The sequence below is a fragment of the Hyla sarda genome, chromosome 1 (genome assembly GCF_029499605.1).
Source record: "Hyla sarda isolate aHylSar1 chromosome 1, aHylSar1.hap1, whole genome shotgun sequence".
NCBI lineage: Eukaryota > Metazoa > Chordata > Amphibia > Anura > Hylidae > Hyla > Hyla sarda.
The window spans coordinates 252,263,095-252,287,368 of record NC_079189.1 but is presented as its reverse complement, the minus strand read 5'-3'; the positions used below and the strand labels follow the sequence as shown (position 1 = coordinate 252,287,368).

The 24,274-nt window shown below is 39.5% G+C and overlaps 1 protein-coding gene across 6 annotated transcripts in view; it reads left to right on the top strand.

The window, feature by feature from the left end:
* Positions 1–24,274, top strand: part of LOC130367859 (excitatory amino acid transporter 1-like) — a 338,220-nt gene that overhangs the window by 249,321 nt on the left and 64,625 nt on the right. For all 6 annotated transcript variants that reach the window (XM_056570764.1, XM_056570754.1, XM_056570782.1 and 3 more), the window contains 4 exons: positions 3,139–3,385; positions 3,539–3,676; positions 4,155–4,359; positions 13,211–13,253. In XM_056570764.1, the coding sequence (XP_056426739.1) occupies positions 3,169–3,385; positions 3,539–3,676; positions 4,155–4,359; positions 13,211–13,253 (603 nt within the window). In that variant the 5' untranslated portion in view covers positions 3,139–3,168. The remainder of the gene's footprint in view (positions 1–3,138; positions 3,386–3,538; positions 3,677–4,154; positions 4,360–13,210; positions 13,254–24,274) is intronic.

Here is a 24,274-nt window from a genome sequence, read left to right as displayed (position 1 = left end):
GGTGAAAACAAACATATTTCTGACCACTTGTATCATTAGAACAAGCCAAAGACGAGCAGTTTTTTCTTTATCTCCACCTTGTAAGGGTTAATATCTTACTGTCAATGTAGCCACGCCACATAAGACAGTATTTAATGGTACCATATAATGTACCAAAAGATGGATTTAAAAATGTCTAAATATAAGTGTGGTAGAAAAAAATGCATTTGTTTTTTGCTTTAGATGTCATTTTTATGACAATTACCATGTGGTATAAATAACATGTATAATTACAGTAGTATCAAATTCATACAGTTTTTGAATGGTTGAGTACACCCTTCATATTTTTAAAATATTTTTTTATATTTTCTCATGTGACAACACTGAAGAAATGACACTCTGCTACAATATAAAGTAGTGAGTGAGTCAAAATGTTGCTGTCCCCTTCAAAATAATTCAACACACAACCATTAATGTCTAAACCTTGGCAACAATAGTGAGTACACCCCTAAGTGGAAATGTCCAAATTGGGCCCAAAGTGTCAATATTTTGTGTGGCCATCATTATTTTCAATCACTGTCTTAAGCCTCTTGGGAATGGAGTTCACCAGAGCTGCACAGGTTACCAGTGGTTTCCTCTTCCACTCCTCCATGATAACATAACAGAGCTGGTGGATGTTACAAACTTTGCACTCCCCCACCTTCCATTTGATGATGCCCCACAGATGTTCAATAGGATTCTGGTCTGGGACATGCTTGGCCAGTTCATCACCTCTACCCTCAGCATCTTTTCCAAGGCAGTGGTAGCCTTGGGTGGGTGTTTGGGGTCATTACCATGATTGAATCCTGTCCTGCGGCCCATTCTCCAAAGGGATCGAATCGTGCTCTGCTTCAGTATGTCACAGTACATGTCGGCATTCATGTTTCCTTTAATAAAATGTAACTCCCCAGTGCGAGCAGCACTCATGCATGCCCAGACCAAGACACTCCCACCTCCATGCATGACTGTAGGCAAGACTCACTTGTCTTTGTACTCCTTATCTGGTTGCCACCAAACACGCTTGACACCATCTGAACCGAAAAAGTTTATCTTGGTCTCATCGAACTACAGGACATGGTTCCAGCAATCCATGTCCTTAGTCTGCTTGTCTACAACAAATTGTTTGTGGGCTTCCTTGATCAGTATCATCGGCGACCTACTTTTCTGGTCTGCTAGAAGGCAGACCAAAAAAGGAGACTGCAGGAGAGGCAGATGAGGGGACCTCCGTCCTCCATCCTGGCTGATCGAATCTCCATCACATCATAACATAATATCACATCATAATAATCTTTTTAACATTGACACACCAAAAGTCAAACATTCCATATGGATTAACTCCTGATCCATTTTACTCCCTACTCTCAATTGGAACACTTTAAAAAGTATGGGTATACTAAACAATTAAATCTTATTCTCATATGAGTAAATACTAACATCTGAACAACTCCAAGAGAAACATAAGCCAGCTATAGAGAAGATGAATTACCAATTGGTTAAAGATTATTTAAAACAATATTCCTATAAAGAAATTAGCCTGCTCCAATTTTTTATAGACTTGATTAGGCAATTAAATACAAAATCACAAAAAGGAATTAAAATACATACAGTACTTCTTTTTTTCCGAATGACCAAATTTTGGAAACATGTTCTTCTGAACATTGTCCAATAGTGATTTAATTTTCCTTCTCTGCTTCCCTTTTTCTATTATTTCATTTTATATACCCAGACTATGGCTACTGTAGGTTCTAAACCTATAACTAGACCTAGTGCTGGGAGAAGTAAGGGGTTCTCAACGTTGTACACTGAATGCCGCTTTTCCACAGACTTTTATAGGGCAGATCATTAATTAAAAATATGGCAATCTGTTTATTCCAATTTACGGCCATATTTTTGTTATAAATGTTACGTTGTGTGAACCCATCCTTAAGTACAGCATATGCTTAAAGGGGTACTCCCGTGCCCCAGCGTTCTGAACACTTTGTTCAGATCCCTTGGAGCAGGCAGCCATGATCGTGACATCACAACGTCCTCTCGCATAGACATGGGGAAGATCTGCGGAAGATCGCCGGGGGCCCAGCAGCAGTACCTCTGCTATCAGACATCTTATCCCCTATCTTTTGGATAGGGGATAGGATGTCTAGCAGTGGAGCACCCCTTTAAATAGGTTGAAGGGGAAACAGAGGTATTACCTCTTATGTTTCCCAGTACTCCACTTCTGGTGATCTCAGAAATATACTGTTCAGAGATGCAAGGGGATGTGTGCTTCCTCCAATTATCATGTGTTGGTGATAGCTGCATGATATTGCCTCAGCATCAGGAAAAGCACCCACTCCCTCCTGTCTTGGAATAGTATACTTCCAAGATGACCAGAGAACAGAAGTGGAGCACCAGGGAGCAGAAAAAGATAGAAACTTTTATGCTTCCCAGACAATTCCTTTAATAAACTATTGGGCAGCTTTGGGAACCTGACCCATTGACTAATAGTTGGGAGGCTCATATAAATATTAAATGGTTGGCCAGTCCAGGTGAAATTGGTGTGTTTGGAGGACAATTCATGAGCATTTGTGTTGAGGGTATACAGATAGGACTATGTAAAGTAGAAAAAAAGTATGAGATATGTCCATTATTCTTCATATTGTCACATGGGGCAGGGACATGTGCGGCGCTGAACTGAGTCCTACCCTCTGTTTCCAGCCTTTTGGGATGCCCACTTCCTTAGTAGGGTGGCCCCAACCATGGAATTGGTACCAGTGCTACTAAGGTGCAGGATGTAGCGAATTCAAAGTAACAAATAAATACAGTACAGTAAGCATACAGTAAGTCTGGGAAAAGGTCAAAGCATAAAAGGGGTTAACTTACAACAGCACACCAAAAGATAAACTGGAATGCACAAATAAACACATAATCATGGAGAGTAAGCAGTGAAGTAGTATTATTATTATTGTGTTTTTTATTCTTAATTAGTGTTATTTATGCTTAATTTGCATCCTTAGTGGAAGGTGAGTGCTGGATTGAGTGAATAGAAATAAACTAACTCCTTGCAGTCTCACCCATGTCAAAAGTGCTAGAAAGGCTTGTATATGAAACTGTTATTTGATCTCTTTTTTTTTTAAATCACAGACTTAATTTTAAAACAATCTTAACATCAAGATGAGTGAGAAGGATGGAAATGCTGACAACTTGTTCCTAAAAGAAGACTCAGCAAAAGGGGAAAAAGCTGAAGGGCGTGTGCACAGCTGGCAGTATGCTATGAGAAAGAGAGCATCACGAACTGGGAAGCAAATGCGCAAAGTGACATTGGGAAGTGTTCGTGGATTCCTTGTTCGAAATGCTTTTGTGATTCTCACAGTTGCAGCTGTTGTCCTGGGTATGTTATTTGAAGTTGTGTTTGTTGCTATTTTGTTTCCCATGTGATCTAGAAAATGATTATTAATTCAGACAAGATGAAAACTAAAAAGAACAAATTATGTTGAACACCTTTAATATAGACCTGTTATTCAAATTATTGTCATTTATTCAGGTATTGGTTTGGCATTTGCCCTAAGACCCTACAAGATGTCTTACCGGCAGATAAAATATTTTTCTTTTCCTGGAGAGCTGCTCATGCGGATGCTACAAATGCTAGTGTTGCCTCTTATAGTGTCCAGTTTGGTGACAGGTAATTATTACATTTCATGTATTTATTGACAAAAATCAGTTATCTAACCAGGGTGCCTGCTAAAAGTAAAAAAGCCTGTACTTACCCAAGAATCATCACTTATTGAATAAGGGGCTGAGGTCAATACGCCACTCACTGGCTGCATCGTTGTCCTACCTCAGTCAGTGATTGGCTGAATGGCACTGTGACGTATTGACCTCAATAAGGGAGGCTGTGGGGTAAGTACAGGCTTTTTTTTTTACTTTTAGCAGGCAGCCTGAGTATATTTATGAAAGGAAAAGTTTTTGCCAGACATATCCTTTCAAAGGATTATCCACTATGGACAATCTCCTTTTGATAGGAGGGCCCTTGACTGCAAACTGATCACTGGGTACCTTGCAGCTGGCACATCCAGTAATCTACACTAATCTTTGGGGGTAATCAGGCAGAAAATGTTTAGTTCTTCATTCATATTAATTACCAGTATTATTTGTTTTAGGTATGGCATCTCTAGACAGCAAAGCCTCCGGTAAAATGGGCATGCGAGCAGTGGTGTATTATACTGTAACTACCTTCATAGCTGTTTTCATTGGCATTGTCATGGTGATCATCATTCATCCAGGCAGAGGCAGTAAGGAGAACATGACATCCCAAGGAAAAATTGAAAGAGTACAGGCTACAGATGCCATTTTGGATTTAATACGGTAAGATAAATTGATAATAAGCATAGTAGATATAGCTGACACTACTCTAGGCACATAACACCACAGTATCTCTTGTAAATAGTTAATGAACCTTATAAGCCTTCCCCAGCCAGATACATGATGGGGAGAGCACTTTTAAAAAGTTGCACAAAAAGTTGTAACTGCAGAAAAGTCACAGAGAAGAGAAGAAATCATACAAAATAGTCTGTGTTTTACTGTTTATTTATACTTTTTATTTTTTGCTTGTGTGCGCCAAATTTATATACGCCCCCCTGTGGTAGTATGATAAATATATTGCACGTAATCAAAACCAAAGCAAAAATAAATGACTTCAAAAGACAGTTTCAAAAGACAACAATGATAAATCTCCCCCAATGAGTTCAGCACAGGAGCTGTCCAGTAATCTCAGTAGCTCAGTGAGAAGAGCTGCAGCCTGAAGCACAAATGGCTTCGGACAATAAATCAGAAAAAACTGATTTAAGGTGGGGTCACACGAAACAGATCCGCAGCGTATTTTACGCTGTGCATCCGCCGATGACCCGACCCTATCTTGTGCCTCCAGTTGTTCCTCCGGAAAATACGCTGCAGAAAATATGCAGCAAAATACGGTACATGTGACCTTACCCTAAGTGTATATTCACACATACAGTATCCTGCACATATTTGATGCAAACGCAAGAACGGCAATCCAGCATGGGTAAGTAGAAAATCCAGATTTTATCAACTCACGGTAAAAACGGTACAAGCAACCAACAGATCACTGATCTGCTGGTTGCTTGTACCTTTTTTCCGTGAGTTAATAAAATCTGGATTTTCTACTTACCCACGCTGGATTGCCGTTCTTGCGTTTGGATTTGTGTGCACCAGGCTGGGTGCAAATCCGTCTCGAGGGTGTACGGGTGGAGCGAGCTGGATTACATTGCCACATATTTGATGCACAGGATTTGAAGCTGCAGATTTTATACTGCTAAGTTCGATGTAAACTTAAAGGAAAACTGTCAGGAAGGTTCACCCACACTAAACCCAATACACTGGGCTATAGTGTGGGTGAACAGGATACTAACAAGGGATCACCTTTTGGTCCACTGGCTGCCGAGATATTTGCCTGTAAAGTTCCAGTATTTCATCCATGAATAAAGCATTAAAGGCATTATCCCACTGGCTGGCCGCCTCTGCCTACCTGAGTGAAGGTCCCCTGCTGAGTGAAGTTTGCCCCTGCTATTAAGATATTAATTATCTTCACATCATAGGTCACATGAGCGCAGCCCTCTGTCTGCAGAGCGCATGCGCCGGAAGATTTCAACCAGCTCTCCCGTCCTGATGACGTGAGAGCTCTGCGTAAGGAAAACACTCTGCTGGGTGAAATCTTCCGGCACCTGCGCTCTGCAGGCAGAGTGCTGCGCTCACGTGACCTGTGACTCCATGTCACTAGGATGTGGAGTTGCAGATAATGATAAAAGTAGGGGGCATGCTTAGGACCTTCACTCTGGGAGGCAAAGGTGGCCAGCCGGCGGAGGCCACACCTTCAATGCACTATTCAGGGATGAAATACTGGAACTTTACAGGCAAATACCTCGGCAGCCAGTGGACCAAAAATAAGTGACCCCTCATTGGAATCCTGTTCACCCACACTATATGTATGTGTATTGGGTTTAGTGTGAGTGAACAGGCTGACAGTTTTCCTTTAATGACTGAACACAGAATAAAGTCTTCGGCTTCAAATCCTGCGCATCAAATATGCGCAGGATACTGTACCTGTGAATAGATCTTAAGGGTAGGATAACACATTGCATATACGCAGTGTATTTCACGCTGTGCATAATTTGCTGCGCAGTGGGAAGCATGCTTCATATTCTCGACAGATAAGAACCATTCGGCCCATCTAGTCTGCCCAATATCCGGAATACTATGAATAGTCCCTGGCCTTATCTTATATGAAGGATAGCCTTATGCCTATCCATGGATAGGTAAAGTCCTTCACTGTACTTGAAGCTACAACAGCAGGAAGGCTATTTTATGTGTTCACTACTCCATCAGTATAGTAATACTTCCTGATATTACTGCAACTCCTTTTACCAGTGATAAATAAGGTTAAATAAGGTTAAATAAACCTGTTAAAGGAGAACTCTGGTGGAAACAAGTAGAAAATAAAGGTTTTCAAACCAACTGGTGCCAGAAAGTTGAACAGATTTGCAAATTACTTCTATTTCAAAATATGAAGCCTTCCAATACTTATCAGCTGCAGTATACTACAGATATACTACAGAGAAATTTGTGAACTTCTTTTCTGTCTGACCACAGTGCTCTCTAAACTGTCAAGATTAGTAGCATATCCCCATACAAAACCTCTCCTGCTCTGGACAGTTATTGACACGGACAGAGGTGTCAGCAGAGAGCACTGTTAGGGTACGTTCACACGAGCTGATTTTTTTAGTGGGTTTTCCGCTGCGTATTTGAAAGTGGGCGGGCTCTTCTCGGCTGTCCGCAGCAGATTTTCCACAGCGGAATTTACGCTGTGGAAAATCCGCCACAGTCCCTACTGACTTCAATGGGGCTTGCGGCGGATTTTCCGCAGTGTACATTCCACTGCGGAAAATCTGCTGCAGACAGCCGAGATGAGCCGCCCACTTTCAAATACGCAGCGGAAAACCCGCTAAAGAATCCATGCGTGTGATAGTACCCTTAGACTGAAAAAATTTTTACATATTTCTCTGTAGTATATCTGTAGTATACAGCAGCTCATAAGTACTGGAAGGATTAAGATTTTTAAATAGAAGTGATTTACAAATCTTTTTAATTTTCTGGTACCAGTTGATTTGAAAAAAAAAATTCCACTGGAGTTCCCCTTTAACGGTTTTGCTAGTACACAGCTAAGCTCTTTTAGTATCTTTGGGTGTATCCCATCAGGCCCCTGTGATTTATTCACCTTAACTTTAGACAGCTGACTTCAGACCTCATCCTCTGTAAAGACACATGCATCAAAAGATTCATTAGTCTTCCTCCGTAACTGAGGTCCTTTTCCTTTATTTTATTTTTGTATAAACTGAACAAAAAGTATTCATTGAGGCAGAGGGCTACTTCTTTATCCTTTTCTATTTACCTTCTTCTAGTTTTTAATTTAGTTAGTCCTTATTTTTATTTCCTTTTTTCATGTAAATATCTTATCTCCTTTTTTCACCGGCAGTGCTAGTTTCTCTTCTGATTGTGCTTTAGAAGCTCTTGCTTGGCCTCTTTCGGCTTGATCTTATAAATTTCCCTATCTTAATTGCTCTGTTTTTTTTTTTTTATTATAATTACTAAAAGCTTTTTTTTTTATTATTTTTTATGATTTTGTCCAGTTCTGTGGAGTACTGCAGTGGGCTCTTCCTTTTTTGCTTTTAATGACAAGCCTAACGCAATTATCTTTTGCGTTCAATAATGCAACTTTTATGTAGTCCCATTTCTCCTGGACTCCATTAAATACTGATCCAGTCTGATAGGGATTCTTAACAAAAGTCAGTTTTTCTAAAAGCTAAAATTTTTGTTTTTGTGTGGTGTGACGCAGTCACTGTTCTTGTATTACACCGCACTAACTGGTGTTCATCAGATCCCAAGCTTTCACGTACAGTAATATTATATACCAAATCCCCATTTGTGAATACTAAATCTAAAATGGCCTCCCCCCGGGTTGGCTCCTCAGTTGCTTGTTGTAGAAATAATCCCAGTTGGGAATTTAGAATATCTGTACTCCTGGCAGAACTAGCTATTTTGTTTTTCCAGTTCACATCAGGAAGATTAAAGTCTCCCATAATGATAACTTTCCATTTTAATATCATTTTAGCTATTTCCTCCACTAGTAGATCATCTAATTCTTTTACTTGACCAGGCAGTCTATATATAACAACTACACTAGTTACTGTACGATAACCAATCTGCAACGTAACCCAAACTGACTGTTGTTTTCACTAACTTGTTAGATTGTATGTTATGTTTATGCTATCTTTCACTTAGAGGGCCCTTTCTTGCCTTTTCTGTCTTTCCTATATAAAGTGTACCCTGGTATTGTTATATCCCAGTCATTACTCTCATTGAACCACCTCTTTACTACACAATGTGTTGTTATGGTTGATTAATTGAGAAAGTTCAGAGGACGAGAGGGCCCTCGATGCCTTAAAAAATATAATATTGTAGGTTGTGGGTACTAATTCTGTTGAAACATTGATCCAAGCATTTATTTTGATTCAGGAAGGAGTCAGGAAGGATTTTTTTCTCTCTAATATTATCATATGTACTGTTTGTATTGTTCCTTTTTCCTTTCTCTGGAACAACACATTAGGAGTATAGGTTGTGTTAGACAGTGACAGAAACAGTCATCACAGGTCTATATATTTCTCTAGGTACCTGTCATATGCGTACACCAGATTGCAGGAAGTACATATTCCATAGATGAGTGGTGCATATGATCACCTGTGGCTTCCCCAGTAATTTTGAGGGGAAAGTAATCAGACCCCTACGGAACAACTGAATGAGGGCACAAAATATTATTCATGGTCAAGATACCCCTATTGGCCTGCACTGTAAGGACAAACATGATAGTGGCCCCAATTGATCTCCTGTGAGGTGATTGAGGTGGTAAGTAAGCCCACCAGAGGAGGTTATTTGGAAAGGATGTGCAATGGACCTTTATGCTGCGATCTCTTAAACCACATCTCTTAAAAATAAGATTATACTGTTGCAATAGTGTAGGATGCCCTGTTCACAAGCTTTTTTACAGTTTCTTGTTCCTAAGATATGAGGGTTTATAGTTTGTCTGACAATTCAGTTGGGTTTGAATTCAATTTTAATAATAAAAAAAGACTATGAAGTAAAAGGGTGGAATTATACAGTCAGGGGGTGTGAATGTTTTACACTGAGAGGCATGTCTGCATAACATACACCTCCTGACCGTATTATCCCACCCATCACCTGCTACTCCCATTTTAAACCCCTTAAGGACACAGACCATTTTGACCTTGAGGACACAGACAATTTTCATGTTTGCATTTTCCTTGCCTATTATGAGCCATAACTCTTACTTTTCCACCCGCTATTCCATTTGAGGGCTTGTTATTTTCACGACCAATTGTACTTTATCATGACACCTTTCAATTTACCATAATATGTATGGGGCAACAAATTATTTTTTTATTTGTGGCAGGAAATTGAAAAGGAAGCCATTTTTTGTTTATTCTGTGGGTCAATATGATTAAAATGATACCCATAGTTACACATTTGCTATTCTTGCACGCCTTTTTAACAGAGTCAAACTTTTTAAATTAAATAAGTATGACCCTCCTATATCTTTATTATTTTTAGTATATGTGGCTGTATGAGAGCTCATTTTTGTGCCATGATTTGTAGTTTTTATCGGTACCAGTTTTGTTTATATGTGACTTTTTGATAATTTTTTGACCACTTTTTTTGGAACTTGGTTTCTTTTTATGTTTACGCTGTTCACTGTACGGGAGCAAAAACTTTATATTTTTATAACTTATTTTTATATTGCATGCAGCAGTATCAAATATGTAGATTTTTTTTCATTTTTTATTTGTAAAATAGAAATTGTGAAACATTTTTAATCCCCTTGGGGATGCAGGAAATTTTCATTTTTGCTATTTTGTTTTTTTCTCGTTACCTTCTAATAATCCTACGCTTTCAATTTTCCACCAACAGACCCATATAAGGGCATTTTTTTTTTGCACCACCAATAGTACTTTGTAATGATATCAATCATTATACCACAAAACGTACGACGAAGCAAAAAATAAAAAATATATTTGATGGGGGGAATTTGAAAAAAAACTGCCATTTTGTAAGTTTTGGGGGCTTCCGTTTCTACACAGTGCACTTTTCGCTAAAAATTACCCACTATCTGTATTCTGTTCTGTAGGTCCATATGATTACAATGATACCCAATTTATATAGGTTTTATTTTGTTTTACTTCTTTTAAAAAAATTATAATTTTTTTTGTATTAAAACTAGTATTTTTTAAGTTGTGCTCTTCGGACTCCTATACCTTTTTTTTTTATTTTTCCATATACCTGGATGGTACCATTTTTGTTTTCATGGGACTCTGTGATCGCTTGTTATACATCTTTTTAAGGTACACGAAGTGAGAAAAAATACACAATAACTATTGGAAGGATTAAGATTTTTTTAATAGAAGCAATTTACAAATCTGTTTAACTTTCCGGAGCCAGTTGATATATAAAAAAAAGTTTTTGCCTGGAATACCCCTTTAATCCCTCCCCATTTCATGTCCTGGCCTGTATAATCTGCACACTCTTCGGCGTTTTTGTGTTGCTCCTTCCCATGCGGCTATCCTACACCCTAGAGTGCTGGGAGGAAGTGACTTTATGAACCGCTTAAGGATGCAGGGCATAAATGTACGTCTTGTGCCTGTTCCCATAGTTTAAAGCATGCTCAGGAGCTGAGAGTGCTTTATACCTGGTGGGTCCCAGCTGCTATTAACAGCAAGGACCCATGGCTAATTGGGGACGTCACCGATCAGGCCAGTGTCTGGCATTAACCCTTTATAATCCCCATCAGTAGTTTGATCACTTGTCAGAACACGGAGTGTGCCTGCAGCACACACCCAGTATATTGATTTTGGTTATTCGCACTATTGTTTAAAACCTTTCTACTCTGCCCCCCTCGACATGTTTTGCTACCTACTGGGTGTGTGCTGCAGGCACACTCAGTGTTCTGACAAGTGATCAAACTACTGATGAGGAATATAAACAGTCCCTGAAACACACAGTAATGTAAAGATATGAAAAGGCTATTGCACTCAGAGTTTCAAATGTTTGTAGTAACTAAACTAAATCTCATGGAAAGTTTTTAAGGGTATATGGGAAAAAGGGTATTATTGGATAAACCCTAAGGGGGAATCTATTGGTAAACTACTTGAATCTAACCCTCCATATACTGGTCTTCACCAAGTATATATGGCATTAATCCTTTAAACACCATAATCAAAGTTGATTGCGTCGTCTAAATTTTGGAAATAAGTTTGCCATCTAGCTCATTGGGTTGATCGGGACCACCGCAAAGAAATTGTGGGGTTCTGATCAGCTGAGAGGATGGTGGAAGGTTCCATACCTGCCTCCTTGCTGTCGGCGCTCCTTTAGTGCAAAAAGCTATAAAAGGCTGCACTAGTAGAGTGCTATAACACAGATGCAGCTGTACTATGGCACAACATTGTTTCGTGTATTCAATCTAAAGATTGCAAGTAATAGTCCCCTATGGGTGATTAAAAAATAGTGAAAAAAGAATGTGTAAAAAAGATGATGATAAATGTGAAAAAGTCCCTTCCCTTTCACTCCCCTTTTCCTTTTCCAAATAAAATAATCAAAACAAAAAATAAACATAGGCATATGGGGTATCGCCATATGCAAAAATGTCCAAACTATTAAAATATAACATACATTTTCATATAAAAGTTATAATACTTAGTTAAGATAAAATCTATATAAATTGTGTATTGTTGTAATTGTATGGACTTACAGAATAAAGATAATGGCCCTCGTTTACTAACAGTGGTGTGTAGTTTTCTTTGTGAGTTTTTGTTTCCATGGTATTTACTATTGTATTTGCTTTTTATACTTTCTATTTTAAATTACACTCATGGAGGTTGTACACTATTAATAAACAAGCATGATTCTGACCTAAATACATGTTTCTTATTGATACATGTTGTGTAAGCTGGAGGAAGATATAGCATAACACTGTTCCCATGCCTCTCTCCAGCTGCTAACATTGGGAGAAGCTCAAAACATTTGCACAGAATGCATAATCTGGGTAATAGAATCTTAACGGATATACTATTCCCTGTTGTGTAGGCCAGGAGGTGGATAATAAAAGTTTCCCCTTCCCTACAAGCAGAGGCGTAACTTGTAGCTTCTGGGCACTGATGCAGAATCTGGTCTCTTATGGGGTAGATAGGGGCCCTGGTGGGACTGTTATCTCGGAACCCCTTACGGTTGTGCCCCTGCCTACAAATGTTTATTATTAGTTTAATACCACTTATTCCTCCCTGGTCACACAGCATGTTGACCTGAGAGTTTCGAGCTACCAGTGCACTGGACAAAAAATAGCTTATATTGCAAAACTTAAAAGAATGATTTATTACATGTAATTATCTCATATAGTTTATTAATATTTTGTTTCAGAAATTCTATAGTGCTATGGTATAGCCTATTACAAATAAACAAACATCCAGTGAGTAAGCAATCACTGGTGATATGGAAATAGTGAGGCTTAGTGTTACGTCATTTCATGTTAATTGGGGGTCAGACAATTTATATCAAAACTATATTTGAGTTTACATATTTAGAGGTTTCAAACAATATTATCAGTATCTGAACAATTGATTTGAACGGGCCTCAATACATAGTGTCTGTTAGAATAGCCTCAGTGTCAACATGAAAACTGACTTCTATTTATTTTTTTAAACATCTTAGCAAAAATTGTCCTATTTAATATAATGGAGTAGACATTTTATATGCAGAAGTTGGACTTCACTTCTATCTACCGCTTTATTTATGCAGAAATTAGATGATCTTAGGCCCTAATAATCATTATTATACTAAGTGTGATGTATTGTTAAAGACTAGCTAAATGTTAACGGAATCAATACTTAACTTGACTTCCTGCTGCTCTATTCCTGCAGAGACACCAGTCCATTGAGCATATTAATCTATACCTAATCTCAACAAAGAAACTGATGAAATATTTAATGTACATGCTCTGTGCTCTTTATTCAAGCTTTGGAGGTAGGGTACTGACTGCATTGTACCATGTTTAATGTAATTTTATTTGATTTTCCCAAAGGAATATGTTTCCACCCAATCTCATAGAAGCCTGCTTTAAACAGGTATGTATTTCACGTGTAACATGTCTTCATTATGATCGTATGTTTTGGTCCCTTGTTCTTTACGTTTTTTATTGTTGTTATTAACTATTTTAACTTGGCATGACTTATGCTGGACAATGTACAACACTGTACATTCTGTCCGAGCCCCCTTAATATGGTGTGCAGTCATAAAGTGTACAAATACCGGTAACTATACCATACAATGTAGATTCCTTAAGCACTGGTGTTCAAATAATGACACTAGTGACCAGAAAAAAAGCTACATATGCAGTATATCAGTAGGCTAATAAAATAACTTTAACAACTACTACTGGTACAATTAATATTTGAATTTTTGGTGAGAACTAGCTTAATTTGCCAAGACATTTATGGTGCCACCTTCAACTCTTATACTTAAAGGGGTACTCCCAAAAAAAAACTTTTTTTAAATTTTTTTTTTTTTTAATCAACTGGTGCCAGAAAGTTAAATAGATTTGTAAATTACTTTTATAAAATAAAAATAAAAAATCTTAATCCTTCCAGTACTTATCAGCTGCTGTTATGATCCACACGAAGTTTTTATTTTTAAATTTCCTTTCTGCCTGACCACAGTGCTCTCTGCTGACACCTCTGTCTGTTTTAGGAACTGACCAGAGTAGGAGCAAATCCCCAAAGAAAACCTATCCTTCTCTGGACAGTTCCTAAAATGTACAGAGGTGTCAGCAGAGAGCACTGTGGTCAGGCAGAAAGGAAATTCAAAAAGAAAAGAACTTCCTGTGGATCATAACAGCAGCTGATAAGTACTGGAAGGATTAAGATTTTTTAATAGAAGTAATTTACAAATCCATTTAACTTTTTGGCACCAGTTGATTTAAAACAAAATGTTTTCCAGTGGAGTACCCTTTTAAAGGGGTTTTCTGATGATAAAACCTATTTTGAACTATCTGATAAGTGAACATATAATGGTAAATAAAGTTATTTTACTACCTTTCTGAGGTCTTCCATATTTTCATGTTTTCTTTCTTCTGATACAAACTGTTTGCGAGGTTGTTTTTATTAGCATAATTTTCTGTCTGGTCAGGACACACTTAATGGGAATTCAGCCAACTCTATCCCTCCTCCACTACACTTTCCTGACTAGAACTCCTTCCATATAGTGAGAGTGAGTTAATGTTGGCTGAATTCCTAGCTAGAGTGTACACAGGAACAGAAAGTCTGTTACAGGATGTACATCAAACAGGAAGTTATGCTAATGAAGACAATAGTGCAGACAGTGTGCATCAGATATATGTCCATTTTTACACAGTTGAAACCCCTTCAGACACTCACACATGTATCCATATGCTTTGAACAGCATTCATCCAATTTCCTTGCAGATTTGTATAGAATTATTGCATAACTAGTCGCAAATAAAATACCACTTATTTCTAATTCTAAAACTTTGATTCACTGTACCTGATCCTTGGTTCCTCAAGATAAATGCTGCCAAAGGCATATCTACCAGCCCAAGTGTTCCTCTTTATGGTTGAATCATACAGATAGCTGTTTGCCGTCCATTGACTCGTGTGCAGCCCACTATAACTTAAAGTAAGAAATATAATACAATGCATTTAAACAGTTCTTATCCATGGTTAATCTATATGTAAACTGTAGGATGGTGTTCTAAAGTTGGGCATATACTTGAGCGGTACAACCAGTAATCTTCGCGGATTATGTTGGACTAAATGTGAATGTACCACTTTTTCTGTAAAGAATCTAGGCCTAGATTTACAAATCTGTCTTTGACAACAGACAAGGCAAACTTTGGCACACAATCTTTAAACCCACCAGATTCATCAAGGTATCTCAGACTGATTGATGAATCTGGTGAATCTTGAACTTGAAGTGTAAGTTTCCAGCAACATTTTTTTTTTTTATGCTTAAACCTGCTCTAGAGTGTACTTTAGAATGTGGTGCAATTTTTAATAGTTAAACCATGAAGCTTTTATTATAACTCCGAAAAATGTACAATTTAAATCTGAAATAAAAAGCGGGCTATAACTGATTCAAGAAAAAGCAGGTGCAGTGCAAAAATATAATACACTTACTTCAATGGGTATATGAGTAAAACATAAAGAATCACATCATGGAATGGTTGACACCCACCGCTTCATAAAGAGTTAACCATCAATACAAAGACATACAATGGTGCATCCGGGGACAATAACCATGCTCCCAAACAACGTTACAACATTCCACAGTATCCTCACAAATAGTAGACAGTTTCTCATTTAACATAATGAGGTTAATGCATTCTATCACCCTTGCAAATTATAAGAATGCCTGCTTCCATTGGGAGACCACATACATACAAGCTGCCAAAAGGACAAATTGTGAAAGTGTAGAAAGGCATTCTGCTTGGCTCATAACCAAAGAGGCAGTATGTAGAAGTCTGCAGAATATTACAGTTCAAGATACTGGCAAGCAATTCCAGAACCTACATCCAAAATCCAGCCACCATCGAGCAGCTCCACCAGACATCATAGTACCTCTCATATGGCAACACCTAAAGCACAATAGGGAAACCATGGGATAGATATTGTGAAGTCTAGATGGATCCATATAGACCCTGTGTAGTATTTTAAGGGAGGTCTCCACCAAGTACACCTGCCAGCAGGGCCGGTTTTAGGCTTAGTGTGACCCACGGCAAAATCAAAAGTAGGGCACAAAAGTCGTAATATTGCACTAACCAGATCTGCACATTTTTGGTCACTTCAAATACCATAAAAAATATCTAAAAAGCCATTGAAAAGTCATACCAATACAAAAATGGTACAGATAAAAACTACAAATCACACAACAAAAAAGTGAAAAATAAGAGTTATAGGGATCAGAATAGTACAATTTTATATTTTTGTATAGTTCCCCCACATTAGGTTGGCAGCATAGTTCCCCCACATTAGGGAAAATTCCAATTATCAGCTCACCTGGAAGCAAGGTGCATGGCAATCCTCAATACGAATACCATACAAGGGAACCAACAGCCAGCACCTGTTAAAACTTGAGATTTATTGGAATCTTTAAAAATCCATATGGACAGCAGTGATGGAACAAGGAACAAAGAAGTCCAGACAAAACTTGGAGAGTTACTTCATTAGTGACATGTTTCAGGCTCATTTAGTCATGGCATACATGTTTGCACATTAGTCTGACTATTTGTACTGACCCAGGTGCACAATACACAAATACAACTACATTGTTCTGTGTGACTTAAAACAACAAAACACATGAAGTAAAAGCAACTAGAGAGAGAGAAAAGAAAAAATCTTCAATAATGTAATATTAAGTCTGTCCTATTATTGAGACCGTATGGCTGTATACTGTCCAAAAGATTTATCCACATTGTCTCTTTATTCTGGAGACATTGCACACGATCACCACCCCTTTTAGATGGTATTATCCTTTCTATCCCTGAAAATCTTAAAGAAGAGACATTTCCTTGATGTTTAACGAAAAAGTGTTTGGAAACATTAGACATGCTGCTGGTAAGTGGACCAGCAGCATGTCTGATGCGTTCTTGTAAACATTTTTTAGTTTCCTCTTGGTACTTCCTATTTAATTAACACAACATTCGGTACAGGTAATCTTGTATACTACATGTTTGCTATTGCAATTAATAAATGTTTTCACGTAATGTTTAGTGTTGTCCACTGTACCTTCTGCACTTAGACATTTTTCAGCGAATTTGCACACAACACATCTTGACTCTGAGCATTTATGGAAACCTTTAGTGGATAACCAGGATTCACGAGGTTTTACATTACTAACTAGACTAGGTGAAAGCATAGATGACAATGTGGGTGTCCTATGACTTGAAAAATGTACCCCTCCCTGTACTACTCTATCTAGATGGAGGGGTGGAGGAGTGTTTAAACTAGGGACTGGGGGGGAGGGAACCTACAACATAGAGGGGGAAGATAGTGTAGATAGAGAGGTGGGAATTATAAATGTACCTGGGGGTGGAGCGGAGGGAGGGGTTAGAATAGTAAATAGGAATAGGCTTTATAGGAAAATAAAACTTACACCCTTAAATCCCATTAACCCCAATAACATAAAGGATGGAAATGTAAAGTGTATGTTCACAAATGCCAGAAGCCTAGCAAATAAAATTGGGGAGCTTGAAGCCTTGATACTGGAGGAACATATTGATATAGTTGGGGTCGCTGAGACATGGCTGGACTCCTCGCATGACTGGGCTGTCAATCTGCAGGGGTTTACATTGTTTCGCAAAGATAGAATGAACAGAAAAGGTGGTGGAGTCTGTCTGTATGTAAGAAGGGGTATGAAAGTCAGTGCGAACGATGCCATAGTGTGTGATGATTCTGAGGAGGTGGAATCACTGTGGGTAGAATTACAAAAGGAGGGAAATACTGAAAAAATCATATTTGGTGTAATCTACAGACCCCCTAATATCACTGAAGAGATAGAAGTTCGGCTGTATAAACAAATAGAGAGGGCCGCCCGGGCAGGTACAGTGGTAATAATGGGAGATTTTAACTATCCAGATATAGATTGGGGCCGGGGGCTGGCTAAAACTACAAAGGGGCGACAATTCCTAAATTTATTGCAGGATAATTTTATGGGCCAGTTTGTGGAGGACCCAACAAGAAGTGATGCCTTGTTGGATCTGATCATTTCCAACAACGCAGAGCTGGTTGGTAATGTAACTGTGAGGGAAAACCTTGGTAATAGTGACCACAATATAGTTACTTTTGACTTAAAATGTAGAAAACAAAGACAGGCGGGGAAGGCAAAAACATATAACTTTAAAAAGGCAAATTTCCCTGGGCTGAGAGCTGCACTACAGGACATAGACTGGGGGGAGGAGTTCTCAAATACTGATACAGAAGGTAAATGGGACATCTTTAAAATAACTCTAAATAACTATACAGCTAAATATATACCAAAGGGGAACAAATATAAACGATTAAAACTAAATCCTACATGGCTGACAAATGATGTTAAAAGAGCAATAAACAACAAAAAAATAGCCTTCAAAAAATTCAAATCTGATGGGTCAGCTATAACATTTAAACAGTACAAAGAGCTTAATAAAATCTGTAAAAATGTAATAAAAACTGCAAAAATTCAAAATGAGAGACAGGTGGCCAAAGAAAGCAAAACTAATCCTAAATATTTTTTTTAGATATATAAATGCAAAAAAACCAAGGACAGAGCATGTAGGACCCCTTAATAATGATAATGGGGAGGTTGTCACAGGCGATAAAGAAAGCAGAGCTACTGAATGGGTTCTTTAGTTCTGTATATACTAAGGAAGAAGGAGCTGACATTGGACAGGTCAGTGCTGGTAACACATCATGTAATGTACTGAACTGGCTTAACCCCTTAAGGACTCAGGGTTTTTCCGTTTTTGCACTTTCGTTTTTTCCTCCTTACCTTTTAAAAATCATAACCCTCTCAATTTTCCACCTAAAAATCCATATTATTATTTATTTTTTTATACCAATTCTACTTTCCAGTGAAATTAGTCATTTTAGCCAAAAATTCACGGCGAAACAGAAAAAAAAATCATTGTGCGACAAAATCGAAGAAAAAACGCCATTTTGTAAGTTTTGGGGGCTTCCGTTTCTACGCAGTGCATATTTCGGTAAAAATGACACCTTATCATTATTCTGTAGGTCCATATGGTTAAAATTATACCCTACTTATATAGGTTGGATATTGTCACACTTCTGGAAAAAATCATAACTACATGCAGGAAAATTTATACGTTTAAAAATGTCATTTTCTGACCCCTATAACTTTTTTATTTTTCCACGTACAGGGCGGTATGAGGGCTCATTTTTTGCGCCGTGATCTGAAGTTTTTAACGGTAAGATTTTTGTTTTGATCTGACTTTTTGATCACTTTTTATTAATTTTTTTATGGTATAAAAAGTGACCAAAATACGCTTTTTTGGACTTTGGAATTTTTTTGCGCGTACGCTATTGACCGTGCGGTTTAATTAATGATATATTTTTATAGTTCGGACATTTACGCACGCGGCGATACCACATATGTTTATTTTTTATTTTATTTACACTGTTTTATTTTTTTTTATGGGAAAAGGGGGGTGATTCAAACTTTTATTAGGGAAGGGGTTAAATGACCTTTATTAACACTTTTTTTTAACTTTTTTTTGCAGTGTTATGGGTCTCATAGGGACCTATAACACTGCACACACTGATCTCCTATGCTGTTCACTGGCGTGTATTAGTGTATCAGTGTTATCGGCGCTTGACTGCTCCTGCCTGGATCTCAGGCACGGAGCAGTCATTCATCGATCAGACACCGAGGAGGCAGGTAAGGGCCCTCCCGGTGTCCTGTATGCTGTTCGGGATGCCGCGATTTCACCGCGGCGGTCCCGAACAGCACGACTGACTAGCCGGGATACTTTCACTTTTGCTTTAGAAGCGGCGGTCAGCTTTGACTGTCGCTTCTAAAGGGTTAATATCACACATTGCCGCGATCGGCGATGTGTGATATTAGCCACGTTCCCGGCCGTTGATGAGCGCCGGGACCGAAGCGATGTGATGCGGGGTTGTCCTGCGTCGTCCTGCGTCGTTAAGGGGTTAATGTAGAAATGGTACAAGGTAAGTTAAGTAATATAAATGTAAGCAAATCTGCAGGGCCAGATGGACTACACCCAAGAGTTCTTAGAGAACTAAGTTCAGTAATATCTGTACCCCTGTTCATGATATTTAGAGATTCACTGGTGTCTGGTATTGTGCCAAGGGACTGGCGCAAGGCGAATGTGGTGCCAATCTTCAAAAAGGGCTCTAGGTCTTCCCCAGGAAACTGTAGACCGGTAAGTTTAACATGCATTGTGGGTAAATTGTTTGAAGGACTTATAAGGGATTACATACAGGAATACATAGGGGATAATTGTATTATAAATGATAGCCAGCATGGGTTTACTAAGGATAGAAGTTGTCAAACAAATCTGATTTGCTTTTATGAAGATGTGAGTAGAAGCCTTGACAGAGGAGTGGCTGTGGATATAGTGTTTCTGGATTTTGCTAAAGCGTTTGATACTGTCCCTCATAGATGTCTGACAGGTAAGTTAAGGTCTTTGGGTTTGGAAACTTTAGTTTGTAACTGGATTGAACACTGGCTCATGGATCGTACCCAGAGAGTGGTGATCAATGATTCGTACTCTGATTGGTCCCCGGTTATTAGTGGTGTACCCCAAGGTTCAGTACTGGGCCCGCTGTTGTTTAATTTATTTATCAATGATATAGAGGATGGTATTAACAGCTCTGTTTCTATCTTTGCAGATGACACCAAGCTTTGTAGCACAGTACAGTCTATAGAGGATGTGTATAGGTTACAAGATGACTTGGATAGACTAAGTGTCTGGGCATCCACTTGGCAAATGAGGTTTAATGTGGATAAATGTAAAGTTATGCATCTGGGTACAAATAACCTGCATTCATCGTATGTCTTAGGGGGGATTAAACTGGCAGAGTCACTGGTAGAGAAGGATCTGGGTGTACTTGTAGATCACAGACTTCAGAATAGCATGCAATGTCAGGCTGCTGCTTCCAAGGCCGGCAGGATATTGTCATGTATAAAAAGAGGCATGGACTCGAGGGACAGGGACATAAAGCATTGGTACGGCCTCACCTGGAATATGCTGTTCAGTTTTGGGCACCAGTCCATAAAAGGGACACTGTGGAGCTGGAAAGGGTGCAGAAACACGCAACTAAACTAATATGGGGCATGGAACATCTTAGTTATGAGGAGTGATTAAAGGAGTTACAATTGTTTAGTCTTGAGAAGAGACGTTTAAGGGGGGATATGATAAATGTATATAAGTATATTAATGGCCCATACAAAACATATGGAGAAAAACTGTTCCAGGTCAAACCCCCCCAAAGGACGAGGGGGAACTCCCTCCATCTGGAGAAGAAAAGGTTGAGTCTCAAGGGGCGACACGCCTTCTTTACCATAAGAACTGTGAACTTATGGAACAGTCTACCTCAGGAACTGGTCACCGCAGGAAAAATTTACAGCTTTAAAACAGGGTTAGATACATTTCTGGAACAAAATAACATTAAAGAAGATATCCCATGCAGCAAAGAAAAAAAAATACCTAGCCATTCCATAGTATATTCACCTACCACCTCTCTGACATGTTTGTGATTTTTTTTCCGCCCCCCATTCACCGGCTATTCAGCTCATAAATTCCAGTTACTTCCTGGTTATGGTGGCTATGCCTGTGATCTCAAAGACTACATTTCCCTGCATGCACTGCTCACATTTCCTGCTCTCAGCTGCCTGAGCAGAGAGCTTGTTACCACCCCTAACTTATGTTAGTCACTCCCACAGCTCTGCTAGCTCACTCCCACATAACACTGAGCTCCAATCATAGCCCTATACAGCAGGGTGGCCACATAACACTGAGCTCCAATCATAGCCCTATACAGCAGGTTGGCCACGAGGAAACAAAATGTAATCTCAGTGCTCAGAGAGAGGGACCCTGGAGTTGAAGCTGCAGTTTTACACTGTAAAATCACTCCCTCCCCCTCCTCCTCTCAGTGAAATAGCTTTACACTGGCACAATCACCTCCCCCCCTTCTCTGCCCTGCACTCCTCTCTCCCCAGTGCTCAGTGTGACAGCTCCCTCCCCTCCCCCCTCTCCTCCGTTCTCAGTGTATAAACATTAGCAAGGAGAGGGGAGAGAATCAGCCTGTTTGCTGACTCTGCTATGATCTGAATCAGCCGGCATATAATCAGCCAATCACTGCAGAACAGAGGGAGGACAGTGTGAATATTCATCAGATGGGAGGGGCTAAGGCCGAGCACAGGGAGCTCTCTGCAGCACAGGGGTTTTCTGGGTAATTGTCACGTCACGGCCCCTGGATGCTGCTGATAACAGCCTGAATAGGGGGTCGAAAGTCATGAAAACCTGGAACAGCTGAATTTCCTGTAAAACAGAAGAATGCAGAAAAAGCTTGTTTCTAAGCAGCATTGGTAATGGAAGTGATTTACAAACCTGTATAACTTTACCTTCTGCACTAAAAGTTGAACAATTTTTTACTGTGAGACTTGTCCTTTAATGCTTAAGAAGAAATATAAAATCCCATCCTTTCCCCAATATTGCGCCACACTTCTACCCTTCAATTCCCTGGTTGAACTTGATGGACGTATGTCTTTATTCAACCGTACTAACTATGTAACTATGTAGATCAGGCATTGTTAAGTGACGTGCAATAATGTTTCTGATCTGATTAAATTCACAACTGTAAGTAGTTGCGAATGTCATAGATCTGTCCTGCTTATTTTCTTCTCGCACCTTATCAAGTACGGTAGTTTTGAGTGATCCATAGGATCCACTCTTCTCAGTGCTTTGTTTAGTGTCCACCACGGGTAACCTCTAAATTTAAGTCTATCGCACACCTTATCTGCTTCCCCCAGGTACACATCATTATTCAAGCTGTTCCGCTTAGTTCGAATGAGTTCCCCCACTGGTATACTTTCAATGGTGTGCCTGGGATGGCAGGTCTCAACGTGGTGTTTTCTAGCATTATCCTCATTCGATCTCCAGGCAACAACCACGTCGTCAATATATCTGCCAAACCATGCTATGCAATCCCGAAAAGGGTTATTGTCACAAGATATGCCTCTCTTCCCACCAGAAAATCAACAGGTTTGCTAGGCCTGGGGAGGATTTCGCCCCCATAGACGCTCCAGTCTTTTGAAGATAAAAAACATTGTTAAACATAAAATAGTTGTGTTGTAACACACATGTTAATACATCCAGTATGTAGCTCTTAAATTCACAACTATAATTAGTATACATATCCATAATTTCTTGTACGGCCCTGATCGCTAAATGGTGGGAAATAGAGGAATATAATGATTCTATATCGCACGTAAGCCACAAGAAAGAATCACACCATGTGAACCTGTGCATAGTGTTTAGAAGATGTTTAGAATCCTTAATATGACGTGGACATTTGCGAACCAAAGGCTGAAGGACAGAATCAAGCCAGTCACATAACCTTTCATTAAGGGAACCGATCCTCGCCAAGATGGGACGCATCAGTGGCGGGAATCGGTTCTTATGTACTTTGGGCAGTGTGTGGAAAATAGGAACCACAGGTTGTTCCACATACCGTATATACTCGAGTATAAGCCGAGTTTTTCAGCACCATTTTTTGTGCTGAAAACGCCCCCTTCGGCTTATACTCGAGTGATGGGAAAAAAAAATGGCAGGCATACCGGTGGGGGTGGCGAGGGGATGGGCAGGGGGGCCGGCCATCGTTGCCCATCTATGCTGCAGGGACCGTCCGACTTCCAGTGGGGAGGGTGAGTCGGTCCGGCCCGTCCATCTTGACCAGGAGGCCCTCTTCTCTACTCCGGCCCTGGACTAGTGATGCTGCATTGACGACGGCGCGCAGGGACGTCCATGCACAGCAGACATCCCTGACGTCAGGGGCGTCCCTACGCGGCGGCGTCAATGCAGCGTCACTAGTCCGGGGACAGCCCACAGCGGAGAAGAGGTTATGAAGTAACTCTTCAAGTTTTTTCTTGACTTCTTTGTTACTTGTTCCCTCACTGCTGTCCATATGGATTTTTAAAGATTCCAATAAATCACAAGTTTTAACAGGCGCTGGCTGTTGTCCACTTGTATGGTTCCCCCACATTAGGTTGGCACTGAAGTGTGGCACTGAAATACCCCCACCTTCTTGTGGTAGTGCATAATATCCAAGAAAGGTGGGGCCATTTGTGCGACCCAATATAGACAAAGACATCTCTTTGGAGAGACTGTAAATTCAGCTTAGGGACTGAGATTGGGAGGAAATGAAACAAGTACAGTAAAAAAGGGAGAATCACCATCTTGATCACCTTGATCCTTCCCACCCAAAAAAACGTTGAGAAAGGTGCCAAGCCTTAAGATCCGCCCTTATGGAGCGGTATATTAGAACATAATTAGCTTTATATAGGGAAGACAGGCATGGAGTTAATTTTACCCATGAAGTAGGAAAAACCAGAGG